At 55.4% G+C, this 16,992-nt stretch overlaps 1 protein-coding gene across 12 annotated transcripts in view; it reads right to left on the bottom strand.

Annotated features, from left to right (window-relative positions):
- Positions 1-264: 264 nt before the first annotated feature.
- The window catches only part of POC1A (POC1 centriolar protein A), a 122,420-nt gene continuing 105,692 nt past the window's right edge, over positions 265-16,992 (bottom strand). For 9 of the 12 annotated variants that reach the window (XR_013413995.1, XM_077992993.1, XM_077992992.1 and 6 more), the window contains one exon: positions 3,058-3,792. Coding sequence is in view for 8 of the 12 variants with exons in the window: in XM_077992993.1 (XP_077849119.1) it covers positions 3,694-3,792 (99 nt within the window). In the remaining 4 variants the exon portion in view is untranslated. Of the gene's footprint in view, positions 2,824-3,057; positions 3,793-16,992 lie in introns of those variants that run through there. The other 3 variants (XR_013413994.1, XR_013413996.1, XR_013413993.1) reach the window with 1 other exon arrangement.

Consider the following 16,992-nt stretch of genomic DNA (forward strand, 5'->3'; position numbering starts at 1 on the left):
GCTACCTGAGTCTCTGAAGTGGGTGGCTAGGTGACCACAGGCCTGTGGCAACCCCTTGACACAGACTGTCAGGTGCTCCCAGGGTGTGGTGACTTGGGTGAGAGGTGGAAAGGCTTTGCCACAGGCTGGGGCTGGACTTGGTGGCTTTCACCTGGGAGCTGCCTGCCTTGGTCATCCCGGCCACCTCTCAGCTTCTCCAGCAGGAAGTGCAGGTTCATCCCTGGAACCCATAGAAACTGGACAATGGTAGGCAGCAGGCTGCAGTTTAAATCATAGACATCTATTCTTTTATTTCACGTTGGGAAAATTAGGGCATGAAGGGGTTGGGGAGGCGGACGATGGGGAATTGCTGCTGATATGCACTTACTGACAAAAATGCTAACCTAACTTCATCTTCCTAACAAAAAAGAGATTCCTGCAATTTGGTTTCTGAGAGCTGTTACCAAATCCAAAATTAGGAGAGATGACGGCTGAGCCGAGCCATTTGCATTTCCAGAAGGGCTGCTTTTGTGCTTGGCAGCAAGAGTGGGGGATCAGTAGCAGCCCCAGCTACAGGGAGCCATCGGGTAGGGCTGGCAGTGTCGCTTAGGGAGATTCTGCAAGAAAGTCTCCGTCATGTGGCCCCTACACCTCCCCAAGCCACCTCAAGCCCACCCAGGCCCCACATTCCTTGCTGCCTATGAGGGCCCTACACTCCCAGGCAGTGTGGTGTGCAGCTCAGGAGGCCTGCAGCGTCTGCACAGGGAGGGGGTGGGAGTACAGAACTGAGGCTAGAGGGACAGTGCCCACAGCGGTCACAGCTGCCTAGGACCCCCGTTTCCCTCCCCTCAGATTCTCACTCAGAGCAGTGAGGCCCTGAGTCAAGCCTCCCATGAGCAAGAAGAGGAACTCAAGAAGAACTCAGGCCCCAGGTGGTAGCCTTAGCGCCCAGCCCACCCCCAGCTCTGCCCTCAGCATGGTGATACACATTGACCCCCTGGCTTGGTGGAGGCAATCTCTGTGCTGTTTTTTTGTTTTTTTCTTTTTGAGACGGAGATTTGCTCTGTCCCCCAGGCTGGAGTGCAGTGGCATGATCTTGGCTCACTGCAAACTCTGCTTCCCAGGTTCAAGCAATTCTCCTGCCTCAGCCTTCTGAGTAGCTGGGATTACAGGTGTGAGCCACCATGCCCGGCTAATTTTTGTATTTTTAGTAGAGACGGGGTTTCTCCATGTTGGCCAGGCTGGTCTTGAACTCCCAACCTCAAGTGATCTGCCCATCTTGGCCTCCCAAAGTGCTGGGATTACAGGTGTGAGCCGCTGCACCCGGCCTGTCCTGTTTTAAAGAGCAGCATTCCGAGAAGAACATCCCACCCCCAAATTCCAGGTCTGGCTGGTGACTCCATCAAGGGAGGGGTGTGGGCATGGACACCCAGACCACTCTAGCAGAGCCCTCCGACAGTCCGTGGGGCTTGAGCATGGGCCTATTCAAGCTTGGCCCTGGCTCTGGCCTATTTCTATCTGGACAGCCCACGTCAGGCTGTCCCAGGACACGCTGATATCATACTACAAGAAGTGTGCGGGGGCGAGTCCTTCTTCCTGACCCCTTACATCTAGTAACCAGTGGAGCTTCCACTGGCAGTCAACAATCAGGGACAAATACCACACCACTACCCCTAAGACCACCTCCCTCAACTCCACATGTCCTCCAGCAGAGAAAGGTGGATTTCACAGAGAGATTCCAAACTCGATCCTGGTGTAAACTGAAGACAGGGGTGACGGCAACTCAGTCTGGCCTGAAAGCAAGAGCTGCCACAGGACGCCTTGGAGACCTTGTGCATGTCCTGCTGCCCCCAGCGAGGGGCCATCATCTGTCTCTGGAGATGACCTTGCCCTGGGCTGGTTGCTGAAATCATCAGTCTCCAACCATGGTAGGTCCAAGCCCAGGTCCAGAAGCCACAATAGGCAGCCCAGTGCTGGTCCGGTGGCAGGAGGGCTGGCATGGGAGGGAACCGACATGGCTGGCTCCACAAGTTGCACCTCCTCTGAGCAGGCTGACCTGCAGTTGCCCAGACTCTCCTTCAAAGCCTCCTGAGGTAGCCAAGAGACTTACCTGTCAGCATGAACCAGCAGGCCTGCCAGGCTCTTCCACACACCGGCAGGGCCGCGTGGGAAAAGTGCGGCAGGTCCTAGCAGTTGCCAGAGCACCCTGAGCCCGCAGCTTCTTCCTATCGACAGTGCAGGGGGAGTATGGCGTTGATGGCATGCCCTGTCGATCCAGTGGGACTGGTGGGGATGGGGAGTGATGGGCTTCTCTTGAGCACTTGCTCTGCACTGAGCACAGTGCATCGCATACCTTGTCTCCAGAGGACGGTATCAGAACCACTTCACACAATAAGAACCCAAGATTCAGAGAGGTTAGGTCACAATGTTGAGGTCACACAGCTGGCAACAGGAAGCTCCCTCCTCCCCCGGTGTAGGCCAGAGAAAGCGTCCCTGTCCTTGTCGTTCATCAGGACTCAACACAGCTGCCCTCTTGTCAGTCCAGGCTCTGAGGCATGAAGGCTCTGCTTCCACCTGAAGGCTGCAGAGGCTGGGAACTCACTGACCATGTGGTACTGACAGTTCCTGGGAAGATCTAACACCACCTCCCATTCCCCAGGGCAGAGCAGGTGTGTTTGAGGATAAAGACCTCCTTGGCTGGCTGAGCCCAAGAAGCCGAAGACGGAAGGCACGGGCGACACACAGACACAGGGAAAACACTTGCCTTGGCTTCCCCAGCAAAGGGGCAGAGGTAGGAGCCTATGGAAGCCCTCCGGAGCAAATGGAAACTCAGGTGCCTGAAGCCTGCAAGTCCCAACAGAAGCAGTCAGTGGGGGCCAGCCAGGGGGAGGTGGGTGCATGCAAGGGCTCTGACTGCCCTTGTTCCCCGACACCCTGAACAGCTGAAAACAGGGGTGTCCTGGCCTCAGAGGCAATCCTGGTGGGGGCCCTCCCAAGTCACCATTCTCATTCTGTTTGGGCCCTGGGGATGGGAAGATTGATTAAGTATCATCCAGCATAAGCCACTCCTGCAACAAGTGCAATGAAGTCACGTTTAATTTTGAGATTCCTGTGCTCTCACTCACGCAAGGAGGAGGAAGCCACCTGGCTCCAGTGAACACAGGTGGAACAGAAACCAGGGCCACTGAAAGCCACCACCCACTCGAGAGGGCTTGTTCCTGACAAACCTGACTCAGATGGGCCCACTTTGGGCCTTTAGTCAGATTTAGAGAAACCCCCCGGCTCATCCAATCAGTGTGCAGTCAATTTCTACGCCATGGCAGGGGTGGCAAAAGCCAATCATGTGTCCAAATGATGAGTGAAAATCAAGGCATGGTGGGGCCACCTCCTCCAGAGGGGGAGCCACAGTCTCAGGACCCCGAGGGAGCAGGCATTTTCAAGTGGCTCCTTTACATTAAGGAAAATGTGGTCCTCTCAGTCGGGTCTGAAGCATCATTTGTGTGTGAGCCCGGCCCACTGGGGACCTCTGGCTGCCAGGTGGAGAGCCTCCTGGTGCAGATAGCAAGATGGAGGGCAGAACTGCAAAAATCCAGGGCTCCGGTATGGATGTGATTCCCACAGAGTTCAGTTCCCTTTATTTACCCAAGTCCCACGGTACAAATCCCTGGCCTGCCACCCGCAAATCAACCGAGCTCCTGATTCTTGCTCCCCCGATCACGGTGTTGCTCTCTGCATGATTAGCTGCTGGTTCTCCAGACACTGCTTCAGCTTGTCTTCTGTCAGTGTCAACCGCTGCTCCAGGATGGAGACTGTCTGCAAAATAAACAGTGGTTGGGTCAGAACACGGAAGGGCCACCAGGCTGCTCTAGGGACCCTCCTTGGCCAGTCCCCACTTGGCTGCCTCAGCCACTGCCCAAATGCCAGCTGGCTCTTTCCACCCAGGGGTTCTGCCAGGCCCCTTGTCTCTGGTGCTATTGGGACAGCCCTTGCCTTTATGTCTGCTTCTCCTGGCTCTGGATGGCTGATCTCTGATGTTTGTGGGCAGGGGGTGGGGACACAGTGAGGGAAACTAGATGGCAGGTCCCACAGCCTTTGGTCATTTCTTGAGAACCAAGGGGTCAGGAACCCCCCACCCTGGTGGCCTGGCATTTAGATTGGACTTCTGGAGCAAAACCAGCTTCCTTGTCTGAGCCAGGCACTGTCCATAAACAACTGGAGACCATCAACCACCTCCACTCCAGAGGTGAGAAAACTGCACCCACAAATGATGGCACTCCCTTGGGTCCTTCTCCTCACACCTGGAAGAGCCTCCCAGGCTGGCAGGGAACAAAGGCAGGGAGGTGAGTGAGTCCCCTAATCCCAGGAGGGTCTCTGCCTGTCCAAGTCCAATGAGGACTACTATAGGTTATGTCATCTGGGACTTCAGCCCAGGGCAATCACAGGTCATGACAACTTCATCTCTCTGAGCCCACTTTCTCCTCCCAGTGTGAAGGACAACCAAGCTCATGGCCTAGGTAACTCAGCAGCCCAGCAGTTGCTCACCCTGATGGTGCTTGTCATCATGCTGCCTTCCTGAAGCTGGGACCTTGCTCTCCTGGCCTCTCTTACACACCCAGCACAATGGCTCACCTGCGGACCTGCCTGCCTAGCCTGCCAAAGGCCCCCAGCTGCTGGAGCTGTGTGTGCTTCATGGGCCAGGGCCAGTCTTGCAGACATAGCTCCCAGACAGGCTGGGAAAAGCTGCCCTCCTCCTCTGGCTTTGGACAGAGTGTCAGCAGAGGGGCAGCACTGTCTGGTAGCCTGCATGCTCCCCAAAGAGGGGCTGGACCAGAGCAAGCCTGCCCCACTCATCACTTGCACAGTTGGACCATGCTGGCCATGACGCCTCTGGCGTCATTTCACTTCCCTCTTTAGGGTTGGCTGAGTGCCTTACTGTATGCCAGGCCCCCACCGGCCACTGGATGAGCCCATGTGAGTATGGCAGCCTTGACTCTGATACCATGCAGCCCATAGGCATCAGGAGGGTCAGATTAACCTCACCTGTGTGCTTTCCCAAGAGGTTTTGCCCCCTTCCCTGGGGCTCCATGAAGTCCTGGGCCTTGGTCCAGTGGAAATAAAACTTTCTTTCATACATTTAATATAACATTGAAACATTTTAGGAGGGAGTTTCCCCTCTAAGGCTGCTATAAATTCTTGCAGCATCCCACACAGATGTCAGCTGCCGTGGAGGGTGCTCCGCCTGGTGGCTGGCCCCTTCTAAACGAGCCAATCTGGGCTGTGAGGGCTCTGAACCCTCTGTCACTGGACAGAGCCTGGAAAAATGCTGTCCATGGAACACAAACTGCACCCTGAGAGGCAGAGCTGAGCTGAAAGAGACCATCACATTCCCCCTGTGCTGGCCAGCCAGCCAGCCAGGGAGGGGGTCTGCAGCTCATAAAAGTGGCGGCGGAAACAGCCCCCGGCTGGCCTGGGGCAGCATTCCTGGAAGTTTCCACTGGCTGCTGTGAAACTCACAGGGCCAAAATCATTCTTCATCCAGACTTTTTCCGATGGCCCCAAACTCAAGGCCACAGCAGAGGAGCCTGTTTTTCCTCTTCTGCCTTTATTATTTTTATTTTTTTTCAAACTTTTCACAGGAACTCAATTTGCAAACGTGGAGATAGTGGGCCCATAAAACGTGTGCGAGGTGTTGGGCCAACGTCAATACGGGGGCCTCCACTTAGTTCCATAGGGGGCCCATACTTCAGCTCAGTAGGAATGTGACCACTAAATGTGTCTAAATTATTTGAAAAGAGAAGCATCACCTGTTTCACAACCAGCCCCCTGCATGAAGGTGCCACCCTGTTGAGGCCTTCCTCTCAGAGCTTTGAGGATCACTTCACAGCATAGTAGACAAACAGGCTTTTTACGAGGCCCAACACCCCCCAAGGCAGTTTCTCCCCCTCCAGCCTAGCTTCAGAGGAGCTGTGTCATCTCTGCGTTTGGTCTCGGCTTCCCCTGTTCCTTCTCTGCCAAGGTGCCGGGTGGTGGCCACCATCAGGGAGAAAGAAGTCCACCAGGCCCTTCCCAGCACATGTGATCCCAGCTGCCCCCACTCTGAGCCAGGAGAAGGCCTGGGAGAGCAGGATGCTTTTTGGATTTCTGTACATTAGAATGCTGTCTGGCATTCTCTGCTCCATATAGTTAAAAAAAAAAAATCCTAGGCCGGGCGCGGTGGCTCAAGCCTGTAATCCCAGCACTTTGGGAGGCCGAGGCGGACGGATCACAAGGTCAGGAGATCGAGACCACAGTGAAACCCCGTCTCTACTAAAAATACAAAAAATTAGCCGGGCGCGGTGGCGGGCGCCTGTAGTCCCAGCTACTCAGGAGGCTGAGGCAGGAGAATGGCGGGAACCCGGGAGGCGGAGCTTGCAGTGAGCCGAGATCGCGCCACTGCACTCCAGCCTGGGCAACAGCGTGAGACTCCGTCTCAAAAAAAAAAAAAAAATCCTACTTTCTTAAAATTTTTTATCTTTTTCTTAAAAATCAAATTAATAAAGCACAGGGCCTCATTTTCACAGAAAATGGTGACTCCTTATAGAAAGTGAAACATGGAAATCTCTTTTTTTTTTTGAGATGGAGTCTGGTTCTGTTGCCCAGGTTGGAGTGTAGCGGTGCGATCTCGGCTCACTGCAAGCTCCACCTCCTGGGTTCACGCCATTCTCCTGCCTCAGCCTCCCGAGTAGCTGGGACTACAGGCGCCTGCCACCGTGCCCGGCTAATATTTTTGTATTTTTAGTAGAGACAGGTCTCGATCTCCTGACTTCGTGATCTGCCCGCCTCGGCCTCCCAAAGTGTTGGGATTATAGGCATGAGCCACTGCGCCTGGCTGAAACATGGAAATCTCAAATGCTGCTGGTGTGCCTTCCCTCTACAAGGGGAAGGAAGGGGTTCCCCCATGATGGAAATGCCCCACTGGGCATCCAAGTGGCAAAGTGAAGACACACTCAGGGCTGGTGGCACATACAGGTGGGAGGGCTGGCAGGCCACCTGCAGGGAGTCTGTCCGGGCCACAGGCCCAGAGCAGCCAGGACAGGCCACCACAGTGCCACTGTGCTTCCCCAGCTGCACAGGAGCTGTGGGAGGAGGGCAGGAGAGCATCTGAGATGGCAGAGGTGGTGCGTGGGGGGCATCCCTGGCACAGACCGGTTTGGAGCCATATCATGTGGCCTTGTTCAGAATGTAACTTTACCTGTCGGTTCAGAACAAAAAGTAAGCATATCCCCATGCGAGGGTTCAGAAAATATGTGCTACCTCGGTGTACACAAGCCACTGCTGTTCCCGCCTGCTGCCTAGTGGCACAACTCCCAGCGGGGCCCAGCCAAGCAGGCTGCTCTCCTTGCCTCATGCTCCGTCCACCCCGGGAATTCTCCTGCTACACAGCGCCTGTCCTCCCCAGGCTGGAGACAAGGCCACACCTGCCCTGGAGGGTGAGGGGAGTGCTCTGCAGGCAAACACCTCTGCAGCCTCCCCGGGTCCACACTCCATAGCCTGGCAGCCTCGACTTTCATTTATTCAAGGGCAAATGAGCGCTGACCTTCCAAACAGCTCCTCGATCACACTGCCTCTCACCCTGTGCTCTGTACAGGGGAGCAGGGGCCAGAGGTCTGGTCCTAGCCCCTCAGAAAGTCCCCAAAGAGGTACAGGCTGGGTCGGGTGCCAGGTGTCAACAAGGGAAACTGCTTTACCTGACACAAGTGTCCATGCCTTCTGACGTTGAGGCAGGGTAAAGGGAAACTGACACAGGGGTTGAGGAGTCCAGGGCTCTGGCTGCTAGAGGGGCAGCCTGGGCAAAGTGGCCAGGAAAGATGGCCCATCTCCCAGAACTCCCTCATGCTGGGGTCCAACCTCCCACAGTGCGGCCCCTTCCATCTGCTGAGCTTAGAGAAACCAGGCAGCTCATTCCCTCTCCCAGGACCTGGTGCCGCCCTGGGAACATTCTTAGGTCCTCCGTGCAGTATGAGGGGGACCAGCAGGAAGTCCTGGGACTGGGCTCTGGGCGATTCACCCTGATGATTGACCCTCTGCTCCGTGGGCTTCTCTTGGCAGCTGACTTTCATGGGATGCTCGTGTGTACCAAAAACTTCAAGAAACCTTCAGTGTAGGAGCTTTTATCATCCCCATTTTACAGATGAAGAAACTGAGGCACAGTGAGATTAAGTAACTTGCCTAAAGTTACACAGCTTATCAGTGACAAGCCTAGGCTGTGAGCCCGGGTGGCCTGGCTGCAGTGTGTACGCTAAAGCACTGGGCAGTGTGCATCTTGGCTCTGTCCCCATCAAGAATGCCAAAGGAAAGGCCTGCTGGTGTCCCATCCCACTTCCAGCCCTGATGCCCAAATGCAGGCAGCCTGAGGAAAGACTCGGGGATCCCTGTCCTCACCCAGCAGCAGCACCTGCTGTCCTGGTTTAGGCTGCCTGGCCTAGCTGCTCCGAATTAAATGAGCAGAAGCTCCTACCTCAGCCAGTGGGAATGGACAGCCCCCAGGGTCACCCACCCCCTCACATTGTCAGCCTCACGTGTCACCTCCCCCTGAAAAGCAGTCTCTTACCTGGCTAAACATTTAGGTTTGGAATTACGACAAAGGTCATAAGAATAATTCATGTGAATCATGAAAACTCAATGTAATAGGAACTGAAAGGACACAGAGACAAGAACCTCCTCCTGGATATGCAACGAGAAGCTGCCCCAGTTGCTTCACTGTCAATGCTTCTTTCACCGGCACTTGTGCCACTGCAGCATTAAGTGATCAGTCCCAAAACACGCTGTGGAACTCACCTGGGTCACTGCTGGGTGCCCCATCCCCTGAAGACAAGGTTCACCTTTAAACAAGGTACCTCTCTCTCCCTAAGTCGGAGTGACAGGAAGCTGGAGTGAGGACCCTATGGCCTGGGCACTGTCACTCCTCACCCGATACTGTCCGCCTCCCAGGTCAAGGCCCTCATGGCCAGTGTCAGGAAGCCTCATGGGGTGTGGTCAGCAGGGCTCCAGAAGTTTTATATGCAAAGTCACATCTGCCTGAGGTTCACCTGGGGGCTCATTTCTGAACCCTTTTCCTACTCTGTTACCAGCAATTTCCAGGAAGCCATGACCCTTCTCAAGAAAACCTTGGTCTTCAAATCACTTGTTTGCCATCGAATGTACTCTGCTGTTTCTCTAGACCAAGGGTGAGCACACTACTGCCAGTTGCCCTTTGTGTAAATAAGGTTTTATGGATACGCCTGCTGGCTTCTGTATGGTCTCTTGCGTACGGTATCTGCCTTCTGGCTCCATGGCAGGTTGAGTAGCGGTGACAGAGGCTGTATGGCCCACAAAGCCTAGAATCTTTACTGTTTAAATTTGCTGACCCTTGCCCTCGCTCTTCACTTACTCCAACTCTCACCAAGCACCTCCCCGTGCTGGCCTGTCCCGGGCCCAGGGTGACAACACCCAGACAGACTTGGCTGGGCCCACAGGGTACACCCCAGTTCAACGAGGCAGATGCTACACAGGCACACAGACAGTGGGCTACACTGGGGGACAGAGGGGCAAGAGGGGCAGGAAGAGGATCAGGACCCAAGGAACAGTGTGCGCGAAGGCCCTGGGCTGGCCGCTAACAAATGGGAAGGATGGACCAAAGGAGGCGCGTGCACTGGAGCAAGAAGAGGGGGCCTTGGGGGAGGCAGGAGATCGGGTTGGGCCCTGCAGGTCACGCCTAGCAGCTTCATCTTTACCCTCAGAGCAGGAGGGTGCCAGGCTGAGGGGATTTGAGACCCCTCTGGCTACTACACAGGGACAGTCTGCGAGTGGCTTTACGGCTGTGAGAAGGTGAGGTGCAGGCAAAAGAGAACCAGAGGGGATGACGGTGGCTTGGACTGGGGGCAGGAGAAGCCAGGAAGGAAAGTGGATAGAACCAGAGATAGCCACAAAGAATGAAGCACCAGTACCTGGTGACGAGTTAGATGGGGGTCTGAGAGAGGAGGAGATGTGCTCCAAGGCCAAGAACACAAGACAAGGACTGGCCCTGCAGGAGGGGCAGAAGACGGGCTCCAGATTGCACAGGCTGAGTATGAGGACCCCCAAGAATGTTGAGAGGGTCTGGCAGGCATGGGGTGGTTTGAGAAGCCTGAGCCAGCAGCAGAGTTGCTCTGCATTTTTGAGACTGGGACTACTGAGGATCCTATCGGGGGCAGCCAGTGGGTGAGGAGGGAAGGAGGAGGGGGAAGGGGGAGGGCAGCGGACCCACAAGGCCCCTGCAGGCTGGAGAGCAGAGTCCAGTGCAGGGGAGCCAAGGGCCTTGCCAGGACCCAGGGTGATGTCAGCGATGGGCTGAACCTCCTAGAAAGCTCCTTGGTGGGGATGAAGGAGGGACTGCCCAACCCAGGTGACCCAACAGGGAGGATGCTGAGATGCTGGGGACCAAAACCAAGAGCATGGTGACAGGCTAGCTTGGGTTGGCTCTCTTGGGTTGGACAGTGGATCTAGGAGCTCAGGCCAGGTGGTGGTAGGGCTTCCAGCCATGATTCATCCACCTGAGTTCTCCAAGGAAAATCCCCCCAGGAGAGGCTGAACAATGGCATTCTATTTGAATCCTAATTTTCCTGCTCAGGGCACACTGTGATCTGTCCCACTGGGGCAACATTCAGAGGGCGAGTGTGCCTTCTCTCGCTCGCAGTTCAAGATGTGTAAGACGTTTTATGTAACACCTTAAAGGGCCTTCTGAGCATGGTATAAAAAGAACTGATTTTAAAATGACAGGCTTTTATTTTTAGCCCCCTAAAAATTGTAGTGATGCCCAAAGAAGCTGCACTGAAATACAAGTCCTCAGAGATATGTCTGGCACCTGGGCCCCCAACTCCAAGTAGAAGAGGAACACTGGGGACATTTCAACAGACACCCCCAGTCTGCACCTCACTACCTCAGATGTGTCCTTCTCTACTGACATAGAGTAATTAGATGTCTGCTGAAAGCCTGCTATGTGCCCCACAGGGCTCCGAGGTTGGAACAGTTGAGCCCAGATGCCATATCATCCTCCATGCCCACCAGTGGCCCAAACTGACCAGTTCAAATGTCCTGCCTAGGACAGAGCCTGGGTTTATGCAGCTCTGCTGGCCTCCGAGGTGGCTGGGGGGAGAGCCTTAGCTTCTCTGATGTGTGTGATGGGGACTCAGGCATCTGGGGCATCACGAAAGTTCACAGGGGCCTCTGCATGACTACCCAGCTGGCGAGGGGCACGGGTGGTGTGACACTCCCACGGGCTCTGCAGAGGTACAGGAAGAGTTCCTCTCTGGACAGGCACAGAGAAGGTGGGAGCATAGTGCTTCCGGAGAGGGTGAAGCCCCCACCCTCGTATGTGGCAAAATGAGCAAACAAGGACAGGTGTGACTCACCTGGCTGCGCCTCACACCCCCATGGAGTAACGTACGGTCCCTCGTGCCCACTTTCTCCCCTCAGGTCTAGTTACACCCCAGCACTCTCCCTGGGCTACGTGGGCTTTTTCTTTGTCCCTCCTTTCTCCTGCTGGCCACCTCCTACCAGTGTGACTTCCCCTTCTTTCAGCCCCAGCCTCTTTTTCTCCCTCGCTTGGTTTCCTCTTGAGGTGGGCTTGTCCTGCATTTTTTTCTTAGCACTTTTCTCCCAGTTCTATTTCTATTTCCTTTCAAGGCCTCTTCATTCCCTTTTCACTCTGTGTTTGGTGAGAGAGCGAGGGGAACAGGAGCAGAGTGTGTGTCTGGCCACCTGGGACTGAGCTCCGGGTGGAGTCAGGCCCCTGCCACGGCTCACCTGCTATGGGGCTGATGCCAGGGCCGCCCGGCCTGGGAAGGACAACATCAACTCTGACAGGAAGGCCTCTGGGAGAAAGCAACACAGGATGAGCTGATGCAAGTGCTTTCCAAGTACTAGGTGCAGCAGGTGCAAAGGCCCTGAGGCACACTCTTGGAACTCTCAGGAAGCCAGGGTGTTTGGCCTCAAGTGGTTGAGCAGGGAAGAGATATGCGCCCTAGGGCCCTTAGCTTGAAACAGAAGGGAAGAGAGAATCCTCCACTCCCTGGCACTGCCTCACCAGGCTCACAAGTCTGAGCAGGCACAGCCAGGGAGGATGCTGCTCCCACATGCCTGTGGCCAGTTTGTAGAACGCTGGTTCCAGAATAAACTCTGGGAGAAGAGCCTCGACCTAGGAACTGACCACAGCCACCTGGTCCCACAGGCCATGAAATGGAAGGATTGGTACTTCAGAGCACAGACCAAGGTCACACCCTCAGAGACATGTCCCTTCGAGGAGCTGCTCCTCCTCCCATGACCACTGTCATCAGCACCTTTGCTGAAGGCTTCCCTCATACACTCATGTGCGAACATGGCAGGGAAGCTGGAGCCGTAACTTCTCCAAAACTGAGGAGTTGTGGGACACTCACAACTGTCCTCGGGGGCAGCCAACAACATCATTCACTTCCATACATCTGTCAGGCACCCACCACAGGCAGCAAACAAGGGACCCTAGCTCTTGGGGGCTTCCGAGCACTGACACGGCCGCAGCACCAGTCCCGTCTAGGCTTGGGGAAAGCTACTCCACCACCACTGACAGCAAAGAACATTTTAGGGGCAGGAAAGAACAAGGCTGGCCAAATCCTTAAAAATACTTCTCCAAGTGCAGGCCTCACTCGAGGATTCCCCACTCCATCCCCCGCCCCCCAGCTCTGGGGCAGCCCCTCTTCCCAGGGGCCTCGTGCTCACCTTGGCCAGGGTCCTTCCCCATATCCACATCCTGCTCTTAGCAGAGCCCTGGGTGGTGGTACCTGGGGCCCTCCTTGGTGAGTGGTACTGGTTCCTATGGGAGCCTCCTCTGAGCTGGAAGACAGGTGGCATGGAGGTGGACAGGGTGGTTGGGCCAGACTGATGGGTGGAGGCGGAGCCAACATCCAGCCATGTGTCCCACCAAGCACTCTGCCTGGGCTGGGGACACAGTGGCAAGGGGAGCTGCAACTGTTCTGGGCTGGTAGGTTTGCAGGGAGGCCAGGAGATAAGGCATCAGTGGCTGATGGGGCAAAATGGGAAGCTGCACTGACTAAGGGAGAGGCAGCAGCTGGGTAAAGCCTGGGAGAGGCAGTAGGAGGGTGAGCATACAGGGCCATGCTGTCCCAGGCCCCCCTGGTGGCCACACGGGGTTGGTGAGCATATCATTGGCAGGGGTAGCCACATCAGGGCTCTGCCCTCGCCAGACTCAGGCAGGCACCCCATCCCCTGCCCCAGCTGGGCTCCTCCTGCACTAGGGCCTTCCAGGCAGGGTTTGAGGTACTTCCCTCTTGGCACTCAGGTGCCCCTCCTGCCTGCTCCTCAGTCCCCATCCTCACACCTAGGCTTCCTGGTGACTCCCCTTGCCCTACTCCTGGGACACTCTTCACCCTCTGCCTCCTCACTGCTTCTCCATGACCCTTTCCTATCTAAGAGCTCAGGAATAAAGGCCAGACTCCGTGGCACGGCATTCCTGTGGCCCCCCAGGCCCTGTGCTGCCCACCAATACTGCCTTCCCTGCCCAACCCCACCCACCTGAGGCCCGCCCACTCTCCTACCCCAGGAGCCTCCTTGCCCTGGCCCCACTGCTCGGATGCCTGCCTTCTTCCCCTCACGGGTGTGGGCCCTCGGAAAATGCCACTGAAGGATTCCTAGTGGGGAACCTTGGTCCCATGTGGTAAGCACGAAGGCTCTTCAGCTATATGGCCTAGGTTCAAAGGGAAACTTGACCACTAACTCGCCAAGCAGCCCTGGGCAAGTTACTAGACCCAGGGCTTCAGTGTCTTCGTCTGTAAAACGCATCTCTCGTAGTCACTGCAATATTCATATTAACAGCTAATATGCATGTAGCACTTGCTCTGTCTGGCTGGGCACAGGCATGCACTATGGGGAACATGACTCCTCTAGCCATTGCCCTGGCTGAGCTCTGGGATACTGGGGGAGCCATGGGCACAGATGGGGCTTGATGAGGCCCCAAATAGGGCAGCCTGTGGTCAGGTTTGGGAGGGTGTGAGCCATTGATGCACGTGGTGGTCTGGCTGCTTCTTAAAGTTCTCCTGTGATGAAAAGCTCCTTTTAATCATTTCCCGGGTTGTGGTTGATGTGGGCGCCCCCACGAGGTCCCCCTGGTGGGGCTGGGGTTCCCAGTCTCCTCCCCACCAACACAGGAGCCAGATAACTGGGCCAGAGGTGGGGTGGCCCCAGCTGCTCTGAGTCTCAGGGAGAGGGTGCAGTCACCCAGCCACACCACTGAGGACATTTGTGGCAGGCCAGGGCAAATGTCCTTGGGCTGGCCATTGACTCAACACCCCTGGTCTCAACTGTGCTGCACTGAATGTCTAACTTTCCTTTGGCTTCACTGCAGAGATGAAAAAATGTTGAATTAGTCTCCCCTGTAGCATGGTTTTGACTTCACTCAGATTCTGAAGATCTAAAACAGATGCAATAAAAGGGGAATCTCTTTGCTGTGGGGTCTCATGAGCTATCAAAACAAAGCAGGGCTGCCGGGCCCCACTGCCTACCCTAGCTCTGCACTGTCTCCTGCCAACTCCAGCTTTGTCACTTGGTGTACGCCTGTGTGTGTGCACATGCAGGGCCCTGCCTTGCTGGTGGTGCCCTGGCTAGCCTGCTGCCACATGTCAGCAATGACTGGGGGGCCAGAGGAGCCAGCCTAGCCATCTGCAGACAGGGCCTGCTGGTCTAAGCTCAGACCTTCGCACTACCGAAGGCTCTGCCTCCTGGCCCCAGCCACCACCCAGCACCTTATGGTCTGCATCTCAGGGGCCTACATGTCAGAGGGTACAAACGATGCCCTTCAAGCAGCCTGTGGACATCAGTCAGTCTGCGTGCCAGTGCCATGAGGACAGAGATTGTTGTCTATTCTTCCTCATCACTGTCTTCCTGCTCCTAGACAGCACCTGGTACACAGCAGGTGTACACTGAGTACTGACTGGATGGACAAATGCCCAGCCCTGAGTGCTGTGGGAATGCAGGGAACACAGGTCTGGTGCCTGTCAGCCTAGGTCCCCCAGGCCAAAGGGCAGCCCTAATTTAGGGATGGGTCCACCCAGCTTGTGAGGAATACTCACCCCAGCGTGGGTCTCGGACCTGGTGGGCTTGAAGGGACAGAGGAGAGTGGGGCAGGCAGTAGGAGGGGCCAGCCCCCACCAGCTAGTCGTGGGAGGAGGAAGCCTCATTGCTTTGGCAGGAAGTGGGGGTGGGAGTCAAGGAAGCAGTCCAGTTCCTCCCCTCCCCTCAGTCCTGGTCTGATGATGACTAAAATCTTTGAGGCCTGAACCTCAGAAAGGAAGGAATGGAGCTCCCCTCTAATGCTGATGTCTGACATGCTAACATGCCCAGGATCACAAATAGCCGATTCACAAAAGAACCAATTTCTAAAAAATTCTTCCCAATCGCTCTAGACCCAGCAACTGTCTTTTTAACCACTCCCCCTAACCCCACAGTCTGCTGCAAACAACAGAAAATGAGCTTTTGGTCCCTTGAGCCTACGGTCCATGGTTCTGTTTCACATTATCTCAGGGATATAGGATTTCTCTGACGGTTTTGCATCCCCCAACCCCCACCTCTACTGAGGATTAGCTTCGGGAAGTACATGAAACACTATTTTCTATTAGTGGATTAGCCACCAGATTAAGGAATCTTGGCTATTTACCTACCTCATGGCTTAAAAGCAACTCCTTTTACATGAACACAGCTCTTTTCCATATCACTCTTTCTCCCAAAAGGAGAAGCTATAAAAAGTGGGTCCACTCAGACCATTCATAAAATCGGATGCTCCTGGGACCCATGGGGTGCTGCTCACACCCAAAGGGAGGACCTGAGTCACAGCCCCACTGATACGGGGTGGGTTCAAGCACATCCCTGCCAGCCATGTACAGGCCACCGGAGAAGCCAAGTGTCTGACCGGGATAGGCCCCAAGGTGTAGGACACCAGTCATGCTTGGCCATCAGCTTTGCTGGACTCTGACTCCAGGGCTGAGCATGGGGTGTGGACCTCGGCCTTGGTCGCCTTCTGCATCCCATTTCTTCAGAGGCTGACTTTTCCAACAATCCATGTAAAGTAGTTAGTTAACTACTTTCTCAAGACCCAATAAAACATTATCATCCTAAGCCAGAGAGACAGCTTGATAGCTTGCTGGAGGCCTGGAAGTCTCAGTCTAGTCTGGCAAGTCAGGCTGCAGCTACCACCCAGCAAGGCCACCTCCGGGAGGAAGAAGGGCACAAACCACTAGGGATGGAGTCTCAAGGCTCCCCTATCCTGCCAAGCATCCACTGATCCACAGTGGGGAAACCTGGGCAATAATCTTTTCTGGAGCCACTGGCTGGGCCCAGATCAGAAGGGCAAGTGGCAAATAATTGCTTCCCAAATGCCATGCTAAGTTCAAGGCTTCCTGTGCTTCCTCAGCCATGGCCACTGTGGGCATGATGAGGTTCCATACCTATAGTACAGGCCTGGATCAGGGCCCTTAACAGAGCGCATGGGAGGAAGCAGCAGGCCCGACTACAGCCCTTCCTGGCCCTGCTATGGTGGTGCCTCATTCAGGAAAGCACCAAGTGGTCACGGGGTCAGCTGTGATGAACTAGGCTGTGGCTTGCTTAATCTCAGAGCCATGCAGGCCAGTTTGGGGCTCCTGTCATAACACTCAAGGCCCCTTTCTTGTGGCCTGTGTTTGGACTTTCCTTGGAGGGCCCTCAGGTCCCAGAGGAGCAAGGGCAAATCACCTGGAGTCCCCTCCCTTCCTCCTCTCAGAGCAAGCCTAGATTCAGCCCAAATGAGATGTCCCTGCATGGGCCTCTCTCCCTGCTCCCAGCCTCTGCTCTCCACCACCCGCTCCTGCCTACCATCTCCCAGCCCTCCCCCATCTCCAAGCCTGCTCAGAGCCTCACAGAAGAAATCTCATACGACCGACCATGAACATTCCCAAGCCCCAGAGGTAACCACAGCCACTGCCGAGCCCATCTGGC

The sequence above is a fragment of the Macaca mulatta genome, chromosome 2, assembly GCF_049350105.2.
Source record: "Macaca mulatta isolate MMU2019108-1 chromosome 2, T2T-MMU8v2.0, whole genome shotgun sequence".
In the NCBI taxonomy this organism is placed as follows: Eukaryota; Metazoa; Chordata; class Mammalia; order Primates; family Cercopithecidae; genus Macaca; species Macaca mulatta.